Raw genomic sequence first — 15,299 nt, forward strand, 5'->3', positions numbered from 1 at the left:
GTTAAACCGTAGCATGGCATCTCCGTGTGCAAGCAGTATTAAACCGACATACTGGTGCATGCACAAACAATCTTGAACTTGACGTTAAATCCCATTTCACCTCACCACCTCACCCCCTGAACTCCATGACAGATATCCAGTGTATAAAACGTTTTTGTGACGAATCGATGTTCCTTCTCGACTTACAGATATTTGGGATCGTGTGTAGCGACGTTATACCAACGGTGTACTTTAGCGCCGCACGAGCGGCGTAGTGATCCTTTGATTGTCCGCAGCTATGGGACAGACATGGTCCGCCTCGGTTGTGAACTGACATGTGTCACGGGGGGATTTCTAAATTGAGACGCAGAGGTTAACCCAGAACTAAATCAGTACATGGATACACACGATAAAAGGACAATCAATCAATTCATTCAAAACACACAGATATAGGTTAAAATTTTAAAATGGCAACACAATGAGTCAAATAAGCAATAGTGAGACAGAAGCAATAAGAAACGCCCCCTAGAAATAATGTTAGTGCACTCACGAAAGTTAAGAAATTGTCACTGTCGAATGTCTTGAAAAAGGCCTGTCTCCGTTCTTGAATGCAGAATTATATTTTAATCTGGGTGGGATTCGTATTTTTCACATTTGTACCGAAACAGCACTTGGCAAGTAGATATGATGCAAGTCAGGTCGTAAAGACACCGCATCTTTCTGGTGTCGTTATGATATAGATATAGTTCTGAGGCGAGTCGTGGTACCCTTTGAGCGTACGCTAGTCATATTTCTGTCATGGCTCATCCGGGTGCCTTGGCCAGCAAAACTTCCTCACCACGTCCTATTAAAGATCTGCTGGATGACCTTCCACGTCGTTAGACTAAACTCCTACATATGATGTTACATATCTGTTTAATATGCATGTCAGATCTTGCCGCAGTAGATCACTGTCACCTATATTTAAATGAGTAGAATTTTTGAAGGTCAAATTCACACGTATGGTCATTCTGACAAAAACATAGTATGTTCATGTTAACTCTAGAAGTGAGAGTGGGGTGAAATTGATTGTATGAAGAGTGGGCAATTGAAAGGTTTAGGGTTTTTTGGAAATTGTTGTTAAACGGAAGATTTTACAGTTACATAATAAATGAGAGAGTAAGTAAGTATGATTGTACGCCGCTTTAGCAAGAGTCCAGGAATGGGCTTCACACATTGTACCTACGTGCGGAATCGAACTCGGATCTTAGGTGTTTATTTCACGAGTGGCGTAAATGGAATCAATAAGTGCTATGCAACATAATTGGTAACTACCTACAACGTATAACGGAGAGGTGATGTCTTCCCTTTTCACATCAACTAGATACTTCTCCTCCTGTTTTGTCATGTACGTGTGCTTCCCTCGTCATATTTTAAAGACCAATTACTTGCCGATGGAGATGATTTTCAGAAACCACTAAATGTTGCATGAGAAATGGCAGTGACAAACTAGGTAAAACCTTCACATGGAGAGGTCGTGTGATGGGATCGTATTCTTCCTCCTGGGCCAAGTCGTGGGTCGTTGGAGAATGTCTAATAGTAAACAGGTCGATCTTACTGGCTGAAACAGACATGGGACTAATACTGTCATTGGTGACAGGGTACAGCGACACATTAGAGACGGGGTACAGTAGTACAACATAAGAGACTGGGTACAGTAGTACAACATTTGAGACGGGTACAGTAGTACAACATAAGAGACGGGGTACAGTAGTACAACATTAGAGACGGGGTACAGTGGTACAACATTAGAGACGGGGTACAGTGGTACAACATTAGAGACGAGGTACAGTGCTACAACATTAGAGACGGGGTGCAGTGCTACAACATTAGAGACGGGGTACAGTGGTACAACATTAGAGACGGGGTACAGTGGTACAACATTATAGACGGGGTACAGTAGTACAACATTAGAGACGGGGTGCAGTGCTACAACATTAGAGACGGGGTACAGTGGTACAACATTAGAGACGGGGTACAGTGGTACAACATTAGAGACGAGGTACAGTGGTACAACATTAGAGACGGGGTGCAGTGCTACAACATTAGAGACGGGGTACAGTAGTACACCATAACAGATGGGGTACAGTAGTACAACATTAGAGACGGGGTACAGTGGTACAACATTAGAGACGGGGTACAGTGCTACAACATTAGAGACGGGGTACAGTGGTACAACATTAGAGACGGGGTACAGTGGTACAACATTAGAGACGAGGTACAGTGCTACAACATTAGAGACGGGGTACAGTGGTACAACATTAGAGACGGGGTACAGTAGTACAACATTAGAGACGGGGTACAGTGCTACAACATTAGAGACGGGGTACAGTGGTACAACATTAGAGACGGGGTACAGTGCTACAACATTAGAGACGAGGTACAGTGGTACAACGTTAGAGACGGGGTACAGTAGTACAACATTAGAGACGGGTACAGTGGTACAACATTAGAGACGGGGTACAGTAGTACAACATTAGAGACGGGGTACAGTGGTACAACATTAGAGACGGGGTACAGTAGTACAACATTAGAGACGGGGTACAGTGGTACAACATTAGAGACGGGGTACAGTAGTACAACATTAGAGACGGGGTACAGTGGTACAACATTAGAGACGGGGTACAGTAGTACAACATTAGAGACGGGGTACAGTGCTACAACATTAGAGACGAGGTACAGTGGTACAACGTTAGAGACGGGGTACAGTGGTACAACGTTAGAGACGGGGTACAGTGGTACAACATTAGAGACGGGGTACAGTGGTACAACGTTAGAGACGGGGTACAGTAGTACACCATAAGAGATGGGGTACAGTAGTACAACATTAGAGACGGGGTACAGTGGTACAACATTAGAGACGAGGTACAGTCCTACAACATTAGAGACGGGTTACAGCGACACATTAGAGACGGGGTACAGTGGTACAACATTAGAGACGGGATACAGTGATACAACATTAGAGACGGGGTACAGTGCTACAACATTAGACAAGGGGTACAGTGCTACAACATTTCAGACGGGGTACAGTGCTACAACGTTAGAGACGGGGTACAGTGGTTTTCTCTTCGTGATGCTCTGTATTGTCTGTTGGGCTAGCTGTTCGGGGTAGCAGGCAAACATTGATGTAGTCTCCAAGTAACATTTTTCAAAACAGCATCAAAGCCACAGGAAAACCTCCATCCACCCAACAGCAATAACAATCGGGAACAGTGCACCACATTCAGCGTAATTTTGGACATGGTTATATGGCGAAACATCAAGGCCCCTCAAAACCGAATTGGAGAACATCAGAGCTCAGTTTCCAAAGTTGACTCAAAAGCAGCTTTATCAGACCATACCCGTGACAACCCCAGCCGCAGCATCCAGTGGGACAAAATCAAAGCACTTACGACCGACGACAAGGACTCCACATTAGAAAATTCCAAGAAGCAATCCACATCAGAAGACTCGAACTTCACTTGCTTGATAACGGCGTTAGAAACTACACCGAAACGTCGCTCCTAGTTGTTCATTCATATATCTTATCTTTATACTAAGAACTTATACTTACCTCTCGAAGAAGTAATCAGTTTTGGGCGGGTTGTTATAATAATTTTTATTGGGTCACAGTATCGTAAACTAAAAACCACAAAATGTTGTCACAATATCAAACTGATACCACTTGCACCTTTGTGGTTTTCGAGTATGGTAATTTGGAAAACAGTTATCATTTTACAAGCGCTTCTGTACATTACCGCAGGTCTTTTTCCGTCTGTTAACAAATGTAAACGGTTAGCTCCCTTTAGTTTTTGGTCCGGAAAAGAAATCCGGTTTGGTTTGACATACTACTTGTACACAACGCATATACTACATGCAGTAAATCAAAATGAATTTCAATTCTGCAACATAATTTAAGAAAATGATATACGTAACATTTAACTTGTTTCTTGTAAGATTAATTTTTAAGCTGTGCATTTATACTTGGACAAAACATCTGCGTAAACAATTTGAAATAACTGAAAAGTGAAAACTAGTTGTTAGCTAAATAAACTATATGACGTCAAATACAAACAAGAGTCACAAGAAGATCAGTCACAAATATTGCCTAATAATATTGAAAACACGAGTCGTTAGTAAGTCTGATAGAAAACAGCAGAAGGCGACTGACTGTTATTTGAAGCCATGGACAGTATCCTTTTCACGTCTGTTTTGGTTCAATTTTGTAAGTATTGTATTGTTTGTAGATCCCGTGAAAATGTAGCAGACCCGAAGGCTTCCGCCTTTGCCTTGGTTTTATTCAATTGTTTGATAGGTGGGGGGTATTAGGTCAACCTTTATTTCCTGAAAGTCATATTCACTGATTATATGTGCTACCAGTAGTATGTCTGACTGTCTACAATAACAATCAACAGATGGCTTCACTATTCGATGTGTGCAGAAACCTTATCCATCTTTTGTACACTCTCATCTTCACTGTCTGCTTATCCGAAAATAACATCCTCAGAAACTCATTAGAGTTGTTGACCTTATAAACATTGCTAATGACATAACGAACCATTTCCTAAATCAAGCTGCCATAGCACCTCCATTGTTATTGTTGTTTTTCTGATGACCGATATGCTTGTCCACCAAGACCAGTAAACATCAATCATGTTGACCAGTGTTTGTAAAACAAAGGTGTTCAGACTGGCTTGAGTTTAGTTTCCTTATTTTGTTAACTTCTTAGAGAATAGAGGACTGAAAATTAAAATAGTAAACTAACAAAGGTCACAACACATGTTGTAAGTGTGTGAAAACATTTGCAATAGTCTGGCAATATTGGCCCAAGAAAAGGGATATTGATGACTACCTAAACAAGTTTTATTTGTCGCAATCAGTAAGTACTATGTTCTTGACAAAATAGTTACTTTATTGTCGAGAAAATTGACATGACTTGTAATGCATACATCATTGTTGACATAACGTCTGATGGTAATCACATGGTTTTCATACAGACAAATGGCATTGGGTCCTTTTCATTTCATATCAACATAGGACATTCTTTTATCATTTATATATCAGCACAAAAATGTTAAAATAAACTTATTCAGGACAATTTTGATTACAAATTGTCAGTGTTGTAGAAAATGAACCAGTCTGAAGCCCAGTGATGAGATAACATGATATTAACACGATGATTAATGTCACAGCTTACACCATGTACACTGTTGACATGCTTGTGACCTAGCTTCCACATAGGACATTTCACTCATCAATACATTCTTCAATACAGCTCATTACAAAGTGTTTGTTGTACATCTTGTAAAGAGAATATTCCATTCATGTTTTTTATTTGTTGGTATGGTACTTGAATATCTGATAAACATGATCAGCTGATGACTAATTTCCTTAAACAATGATTTTGACGTAGTTGAACCTTTTTCATCCAGGTTAAATGTTACTATGTTTAGTAAATATGTGTCTAGTGTAAGATCAGAGAATATACTGACTCCTATTAGTTTCACATGGAATGCCATACATATGTAATAAACAGGATAAATGAAAACTTAGTATCATGATAATGTATTTATGTTTACGTTGTGTTTGCATGGTAAGAGAAAAAATTGAATGAGTGCCAGAATTTTCTGGACAAGATGAACTGTGACATCTGAAATGGGATGTCACATCATTCTCACTACCCAGCAGAATCAGAAACATCATAACAGCACTAGACATGCTAAATATGTGGTCGAAAATTCCTTGACAATGTGCAGAACATCTCTTCAACCTCAAGTTTGCCTCCAAGGATTTGGAAAGAAATGCAAAAAAAAGTGAAAAATCAGAAAGGGAAGAAAAAGTTAAATTGAAGAAGGTAAGTGAACATGATCATAAGTGTTGCCAGGGATTGATATTGTCCGGCATCCTGGCGACAAGGCATGACTGAAATAATGTTAACTGGTCGTCTGCTGCCATGGTTACATTTAGTTTCTATTATAATTCCCCCCATGGTGATTCCTGGCAAGAATACGTCTGAAACATGCTTAGTATCTCTTGCTTGCCACCCTTGAAGATCCAGCCGGGTAAGAATAAGAATTAGGATTATTATACCTGAACACCAGACCTTTGGAAATTTACCAGTATCAAAAATAATATTAAACACAAGTTCAATATAAGGGACCAGAATATCTTGAGCAGCTACAAAAAACTATGGGATTATATTATCCAATCCAGCAGATTTTGAATATTTAAGTTCTGAGATTGCTTTTAATATTTCTTCTTGTGAAATAGGCATGATCAATAGGAGAGTCCAAGATAGAGGTAGATATATCATCAGGTTCATGAACAGCTTCATATACATAATTATCCTCATCATCATATACATTATTATCCTCATCATCATCAACCATGTGTTGCTTATCAGAAATATCAAACAAATTTTTAAAGTGCTCGTACCAAGTGTCAATACGTATAGGCGATTTATGTTGGGTTGTTGATGTACAGTGTTTATACTAGCACGTGCATTTCGCCTCCCAGCATGGATGCAACGTGAAACCTCGCATACTCAATGGACACTTTTTCCCACTGACAGATAAGGTACAAATTTCATATACTCCAATGGGACATGCCAAACTTCCTACCTTCCTACCTACCAATGTGAATACATTGGTATGATTATAATATCATGAAACTGATAACTATCAAATGCAGTTTAGGAATTTAACCAAGCATATCTGAATGTGATGGTAATGCAAGGGCCATAACTCTTAGTGTGTTTACGATGCTTAGATAAACAGGCCAGACTAAATTCATTGTCAAGTGGTCCCTCTTTATATATGGTGTGACGTAACCTCTGTGTGATCCTACCAGCTCAGGGTACATTGGCTCGCACACAGGGCACATCAAACTGTATACCCCTCGAGAACTCATAGTGAATGGGGGTCCAAGGGTAATTGCGGACATACTTGACATCTAAAGACTGGCGACATGTGTGGCATCTCATGAAGATCAGGGCCCACTTGCACAAAGCGATCTTGGTGCTACGACTATTGTAAGCCTATGTGAAAGTATGAGAGTTACGATCATCTTAGTGCAAAGATCGCTTTGTGCCAGTGGGCCCTGATCTTTGACTTTTACAACACCTCTGCATTGAGATCTAAGGACACCTCCACAGAAGGTTGCGTCAAGTGAAGCCTGGAAAAACTGCCCCGTCTAAACAAAGTCTGCATGGGGTCTTGAGTCGATCAGCTGTCACCTTTCTAAAACATTTGGGCTCTATTTTGCCCATTTTGATTAAAAAACTTTGATTTATACAAATGAAAAACCTTATAGAACACAGATATTCCTTTGATGGAAATCTCTTCTGGATGTAGATGCCACGGCCCTCAAAAACGATTGGATGTATGAAATATCCACAAATGCACAATGGGCACAACACTCTTATAACTTGGTGTACAAGATACAGACTTGAATGCTACACTCACCTGATGCCACCTCCTGTGGAGGTGATTTCAATGAGATTGGTGTCACGCTACACTTCCAAGAATTTTTTCTGAAACCTATCTCTAAATAAAGTTGGAGATTTGCTTGATTCACACAAGACCTAGTGATTGAATTTACTGTTAACAAATCTGTACATGGTCAGCCTTAACTTTGATTCTATCTCTCATTTATCAGTAAATATTAATGTCCATGCTGCAGCTGAACCAGTTACACTGAGTCATACAGTCACTCTTGTTGTGTTCCTTGGGACTAGCAGTGCATATTATTTGCATCCAGTGTGCAATTTTGATTATAGAGATGCAATGTTTAGCATCCTGTGAATTGTGCTCACAATTGTGGCTATGTACAGGCTATACAGAAAGGCAACATGGAGGGAGCCAAGATCCACGCTGAGAACTCCATCCGCCAGAAGAATCAGGCCCTCAACTACCGCCGCATGAGTGCACGGATAGACGCCGTGGCAGCACGGGTGCAGACAGCGGTCACCATGAAGCAGGTCACTGGCTCCATGGCAGGTGTGGTCAAGTCTATGGAATCTGCAATGAAGTCAATGAATTTGGAGAAGGTATGATTTTGTCTCTCTATATCTGTCCAGTTGCTCACTGAATAAGCTGATTGAGTATAGATCTTCGAATTGTAAGACGTGCCAATTGTCATTTGTAAGAGGGGTACCCAAAGTACAAGATCTTGACTACCAGTTGTCAGACTCTCATTTTTGTAGAAGCCTCTGTGGCTGAGTGGGTTAGATCGCTGACTGTGTGTGGTGGTGATTAGGTGCCTCACGCTGGCAAGTGTGGGTTCTAATCCCAGATGGGACTCCTCCTCCAAAAGTACTAGAACCTGTGCTTTACCAAGAAAGTGTTATCCCAAACATAACATTTGTTACATTTGACAATTTTCTAAATAGCATTTTGTATTCGTTGTATCAAAATCTACTGAATATGATGCTATAAATGAGCCAAGTTGATGCCTGTACACTGAAACTAATCTGGCACAGACATATTCCTTCATTCACACTGATTGCATTTGCTTGGTGAGTCACAGCATATCTTAGCTAGTGAATTTCACCTGGTGAACATCTATGACATTTCGACTTCCTACAGAAGTTGGAGGAACGTCACTGAAATACTCTCCAACTTGCTCATGGCTGTTTTTGCAGGTGTCAGTATTGATGGACAGGTTTGAGCAGCAATTTGAGAACCTGGACGTGCAGTCGCAGGTGATGGAGAACACGATGTGCAACACGTCCACGCTGACCACGCCGCAGGGACAGGTGGACAGTCTCATGCAGGAAGTGGCCGATGAAGCTGGGTAAGTGGTCAGCAGAGAGTGTGTAGCTGGCAGGATTTGAGATGACAAGGGGACAAGGCCCTCATTCCACATGGCCATTGTTTGTGTTGTTTGTGCAATATCCAGGCAGTGGAGACATTTACTGAGTTGTCTCCCTTTCACCAGCAATGATCGAGCAGAAGGTTAGGAGATAAAAATTAATTTATGTATTCACTCATCTGCAAAAATGATCTGCAGAGTTGCCATCTACCTTTTTGTCACTAGTCCTTCCGACCCGTGAGGATCCAGGGTAGAACAGGTCTTCAGCAACCCATGCTTGCTGTAAAAGGCGATTGCTTGTGGTAAGAGGCGACTAACGGGATCGGATGGTCTGGCTTGCTCATATCCCAATTGCGTGGCTTGATGGTCATGATGCCAATCACTGAAGTTTTTGGTCCAGACTTGATTATTCTTAAGACCGCCGTCGTGTAGCTGGAATATTGCTGAGTGCGGCGTCAAACAAACAAATAAACACTAGTCCTTCCTGATTTTTACAAGTCTGACTAGCAGGCTTATGTCAATTTTGAACCATGGTCAATAATCATTTTTTAAAGAGGTACATATGTCAAAAAGAGTTTTATCTCATAACCATACCAAATGCTAGAAAGCAGTCTTGATGTTAAATATCATTGATGTTGATAGTCAAGTATGTTATTGATGTCAACTATCAACAATATAAATTGTCCTCGATATATAGCCAGCAGGCGACAGACAATCACAGTGCTGCAATGATAGTTTGATAAATCAGTACATTCTAGTGTGGAAGTAAATAATGCTGTTATGTTACAGTCTGGAGCTGAATATGGATCTGCCTCAAGCGCAGGGCTCCGCAGTTGGTGCTAGTGCCTCCACACAAGCCTCCCAGGAACAGGTAAGATGACCCATTCACCATTGGGCTTCTAAAGTAGGTCCCCTTATCGCAACCTGGTCCTAAGAGGCTGTGATGGCTGATAGCGTGATGTCATACCCCAGTGGTATGAACCCTTGCTCATGCTATCAACCACTGGTGCCTGGCTCACACTCTGTTATCTTCAGGTCACTGTGACATAGCTAGAATATTGCTGACTGTGGCATTAAATGACATTCACTCACCATTTGTAAATACAAGGAGATGGGTTTTCATCCTGCACTGTTTAGACGCTTCATTCATGGCATTTTTCTGTTATACTATGCTCAATGTTTTCCAGCAGAATGTGTTAAATATTTTTTTATGGAAAAGATGACTTTATCATTTGCTGTTTTTTACCTATTTTGTCTTAATTATATTGAACTGTTAGGCATGTGAAGGTGAAGGCTTACACTTTCTGCAGTGAGAATCCAACAATCAACATGATCAATAACTTTAAAGAGTCACTAATGGCAACCCCTTGTGGAAGATAGGTCAGCCTGGTATTATCAGTCAGCTGAGAGTTACTACAGGATAAAGCTAAGGTTATTCATCACTCAGCGAAACTATAATAATTTTCAGGATTTCCGGTTGTCTTACTAGTTCGGTTTAAAATTTTCTCAGATGTTTGAGAGTTTTCAAAATCTTAATAATGATGTCCTGTCCAAGATTACCAAACCGCAGAATTGTCACCCATAGGCCATTTGTCTCTAGTAGAGTCCCTGAATTAAATTTATATCACCAGTATCAGTCTTAATTCACCTTTCATTGGTTTTGGTTTCAGGATGAACTCACGAAAAGATTGGCTAACCTACGTCAGATGTAAAGTACCTGTCATCACTATTGTCAAACATTATTGTTCAAAGACAATGCTTCATGGCTGTGCCTGGGTCTTGGTGAGATGGCAGCACCTGTATAGTGTGTTGCTGATCAGTGTGGGATGATTCCACGACCTGATACAAACCACCGTCATCACTATTCAACCGGAGGAGCACATGCTCTCAACGACTGGAACTTTCATATGTTTTGAAAACTTATGTGTTTTCAAGGTATCCAGTATCTTTTGGTATATTACATTTATGTCTTGTATGAAAAATGACAATTTGCAAATGGTTACATATATCATGTATACTGTTCATGTTATTTAAATTATAGGTGTATGTGTGACAAAATCAGTTTGTTGTCCTTAATACAGTTGTTAAAAAGCCAAAATGTTTCAGCCTGTGAAAAATATTCTGAACTTAGCTAATGAAAGTTCTAGTCATTGTAGGAGGATCTCTGAAGAAGAGTCTCTGAAGAAGAGTCTCTGCTTCTGGAATTCCCAATAATGAGATAAAACATTAATTGACAATAGGTTCTTTATCATGAGAATTCTACAACATACAATGACACTGTATGTCAACGGGGACATGGTATGGGAAGCTTCCAATAAGAGATTCTTCATTGTTGATTAATTCACTGTTGTATCAGTGAGAGAATGCCTGAATATTCAAAGAATGTTTGTAACATGTAAGAGGTGTCTCAGGATAAAACAAAGACATATGATACACAGCTATGTAGAGAAGTAGGCAAATAATTAAACATAGGCCTACAAGGGTTTAACCCTAAGATCACATTGTGTAAGAGTTTCTGGATGTTAATGGAACACAGTACACAGTGCCCAATGATGTTTTTTAAAAGAGCTGTGTTTGTCAGCGCAAGTTTTGATTGTGTTGTCAGTTGTTATCAGACCTTTTTTTTGTCTTTAGAATAGGTTTTTTGTACCTACTGTGCAATGATGTAACACAATCTCAAGTATATATCTCCAATGACAAATTTGTTTTTGTGTGTATCTTCTTTCACTTTACTTTTGATAAAGTTCATCCAGTGGTTTCAGGTGCCAGTCTCTCTCCAGGCTATCATGTCTTTTTCAAATCCCAATTTTACTCTGATTATGATGCATGGCATGGCCCATGAGCAGGAGCTTCACATCAGGCCTTCCTCTGCAGCTGAGATGCCGTTCAAAGTGGCATTGAAGCGAAACCAACTCTTACCTTCCTGATCTGAGGACAACCAAAACATATTCTTGTGAATTATATGTCCTTGGAATATTATGCAGCCATGCACCATGTTTTAATCTAAAGCTGTATTTTATTTGTAAATATTAATCTTCTCTCCGGTTTATGATTTTGTCCTTTTCTCATATGACACATTAACAATCCCTATGTGTGTACCTTGCTGTTTATAAAAGGTAAAAAAATATCTTAAGTGTTCAGACAGCATCAGCATATTTGCATTGCTGCATGTTATTTGATGGTTCTGAGGCAGGGTTGATGTTGGTAGTGACATGGACCCAAGGAATGAGATAGCCATCTTAATTCCCAAATGAAAAAATACTGCATGTACAATGTATTTGTTGTTTGCCATTATTTCATTTGTGGATAGAAAACTGATTTACTTGAAAAGGGAATTTATGATGATATACTAACAATCTTCAACCCCTTACGAACAAGCTTTCATGTATTTGCAAAATTGTAGACTTTGACTGTTCTAGTGCAGAGAGAGGCATGTTGGATGTTGTTCAGTGTTCTCCATATGATACACAGTTAGATATTTGTTGCATAAGGCCGTATGTTCAGATTGTAAATAGTGCCATTTTATATGAATAAAATTATATCAAATATTGTTGTTTTTCTGATGAGCTCGACTTGTTTGTTGGTTAATGCTGCAGTCAGCAAAATTCCAGCTACAGTAACCTGTACATAATTGCGTCTGGACAAGACAAACCAGTGATTGATATCATGAACAATGTCCTACCTCCCTTACACATAAACCAAATAACTAAGTATGTCTGAGCACCCAGCTGCGACATGGTATCTATAAATCGGCATCAGTCCAGATTAGTGTACGCACGCAATGCACGTCCCTATATAAGTGCAATAACCCTAAACCCCATTTCTCCTCACCTGAACAACCAAGCCAGTTTGTCACCTCTTTGAGGCAACATGGACTTGCACTGGTAACTTGGAGACCTTTTCAAACCTAAATCCCCACCCGGTCCTTGAGTCATTCCAATTAAAACACATTTTCAGAGTTTGGGAAGCATTCGATATTTTCATCACATTGCTCTCTGCCCGTCCACAAATGTAGTTTCCTTGGGCCTACTTGGCCAGAGCTTTAGTGGCTGGCCAGTTGGATACTGCAGCCCATCTGATGGCAGACTTCAGAGGCGGATCCAGGAGTTTTCAAAGGCGATGAGTATCCGTTTTTTAATTTGTAAATACACTCGATGTATGTGGATTTTTTTATCTTCAATTTCAGGAGTATATTTATGGTAGGGGGTGGTATTTTTAAGTATATCCCAGGGGTATTTAACACGGGGATATATATAGTAATCATCTTGTCAGTTCTTCCTACTGTGTCCGTCTGTAATCATATTTTTTTCCTGATCATTTCTCTTAAACTAACAGATATTCTTTCATGAAACGTTGCACACTCAAAGATCAGGTTGTCAACTGGTGCCTTTTGCTATTTGGTGATTATTAGAATTTTTATATTTTCCGTCTCCACGGCAAGAAATTTGACTTTGCCTCTGGTCAGTCCACAAGATTGTCTGGATAGCTATGCACCAGTGAAGGTAACCAAAGTAACAGAAGGGACATGTTTAGTGTAAAAAGTAAGAACATACACATACACTCACATTTCTATTAAACTGCAATATATAAGATAACTACAGTTGGTAATACAATAGATTACAGTGGAAGCCATGTACCAATGCTTTTACTTCCACTAACTCTTTTCTTTGCAAAAAAGGACCTGACTCTAATACATAGTTACATGTAAGGACAACAAAATTAATGAGATAACAAAATGTGTATCATTTCTAAATGCCTTTCACAGACCTTTAACAAATAAACAGAAATGCATTTGAAATACGCTTTGCGTAAGTATCTACTGGCGTATCTATCAACTTCTGAAGTCTTGCCTGGAATGTCTGCAAATCAGGTCAAAGCTTTCACGACAATGTTCTGTGGATGCGGTAATATACGTCAAATATGTCACGAAGCGCTGGACAGTTATTTAAAGTGTATTGAACATGGGCTGTGATGTATTGATCTCAGTATCGCTGTGCTCAGAGTGGATCTCTATCTAAACACTTTATTATAAACATTTAAATGTCTCATATGTCATCTTTTTCCTATGTTGGTGTCGGACATCAGATGCACCTCATTGGTGAGAATGAGAGTTTATCGCTAGCAAAATGACATTTCCTAGTAAGAATGAGTGGTAAGTCTAGCTGTATCATCTCTGGACTCTTTCCGGGTTGGTGGCTTTGCATATGTTTGTGCACGTGCAGTGCATGAGGTGCATCATCGCCAATATTTCACGGATGCATACACATTGGTGCGGTGACGTGCATGCACGTGTGTGCGGATGCTTGTGCTAGTCCTGACTAATGCCGAGATACCATGCCCTATAATATGAATACCTCACTCGCACTTTGCAATTTTAATCATGATCATTACTGTAAATAATATGCATTGTAGAATGAATGCATTCCTTTCACAATATACGTATTAGCACATATAAGTATTTTCGATAATTGCAAACAGCGATATTTCATTCACGTTTACCTTTGCCAACCAGCACAATTGCAAACAACGCAATTCAAACATAATGTGTGACACTACATTCACTATAACGAAGGGAAATCACACCCAACATTTTGTTTGTTTGACCGTAAAAGTACCATTATCATATTAATTTATACTATGAGAGAGAGAGAGAGAGAGAGAGAGAGAGAGAGAGAGAGAGAGAGAGCTGACTGCCCTATATGTTGTCGACTCGATGTCCATCTGAAATACAAGAACACGTTCAAATACTTGATTACATATTTTGTATATTTCTCAATTCAATGTTTTTCACATTTTCCATTTTAATAATATTTGTATCCTATCATACTGATACTATGTATTATTTGTTCATTTATCACTGACTGGATATTGAAAGTATAGGACAATTGTCTGAATCTGTATTGTTTCTGGCATTATTTACAGTCCAGGGTACCCTGCAGCTTGCAGACGAAAGGCTCGAGCGTAGGTTAGATTGTACAGACTTAGAGAGACCTCATCTCGCTCCTTCCACTGCATATCTCTACACCAAATATCCTATTTCGGAAATCGCAGTTCATAATTTTACAACAACCAGTGTTTTACACCCTTAAAACAGCACTACTAACACAACATACCGCATCAAAAGAACTTTACCACAAACACAAAGGCCTACACACTTCACAACCGAGCCTCCCTTTCACCACTAAGTCATACACACTTATTATTTTTATTTCCTTAATTTCTTTCAATGTTGCACCATTTGAATATTTCTATTTAACGTATGAATTGTAGCAGTATAGGGAAGTGTATTTTGGTGTGGTTGATCGCCCCTTTCAAATGATGGCCATGAGGAAAGTATTTGAGATATGGTTGACTTATTCCGAGGAAAAAATATTTATTCATATCCTGAAACTGAATCATGTGCACCGAAGCATTTTAAGCTCCGTGTTTGTGCATCAGATTGACAACAGGTATCGTGACAAGGCAAGACTAAATGTCGTAAACGTGGTAGT

The 15,299-nt window shown here is 39.7% G+C and overlaps 1 protein-coding gene across 1 annotated transcript; it reads left to right on the forward strand.

The window, feature by feature from the left end:
- Positions 1 to 4,065: 4,065 nt before the first annotated feature.
- On the forward strand, positions 4,066 to 12,348 carry LOC139474469 (charged multivesicular body protein 1b-like). Its single transcript, XM_071257506.1, has 6 exons — positions 4,066 to 4,189; positions 5,754 to 5,851; positions 7,829 to 8,044; positions 8,639 to 8,790; positions 9,598 to 9,679; positions 10,479 to 12,348. The coding sequence occupies exons 1-6, from the start codon at positions 4,183 to 4,185 to the stop codon at positions 10,518 to 10,520; spliced, it is 597 nt and encodes a 198-aa protein (XP_071113607.1). The 5' UTR covers positions 4,066 to 4,182; the 3' UTR covers positions 10,521 to 12,348.
- Positions 12,349 to 15,299: the final 2,951 nt, after the last annotated feature.

The sequence above is a fragment of the Haliotis cracherodii genome, unplaced genomic scaffold (assembly GCF_022045235.1).
Source record: "Haliotis cracherodii isolate W230 unplaced genomic scaffold, xgHalCrac1.p SCAF_3, whole genome shotgun sequence".
NCBI lineage: Eukaryota > Metazoa > Mollusca > Gastropoda > Lepetellida > Haliotidae > Haliotis > Haliotis cracherodii.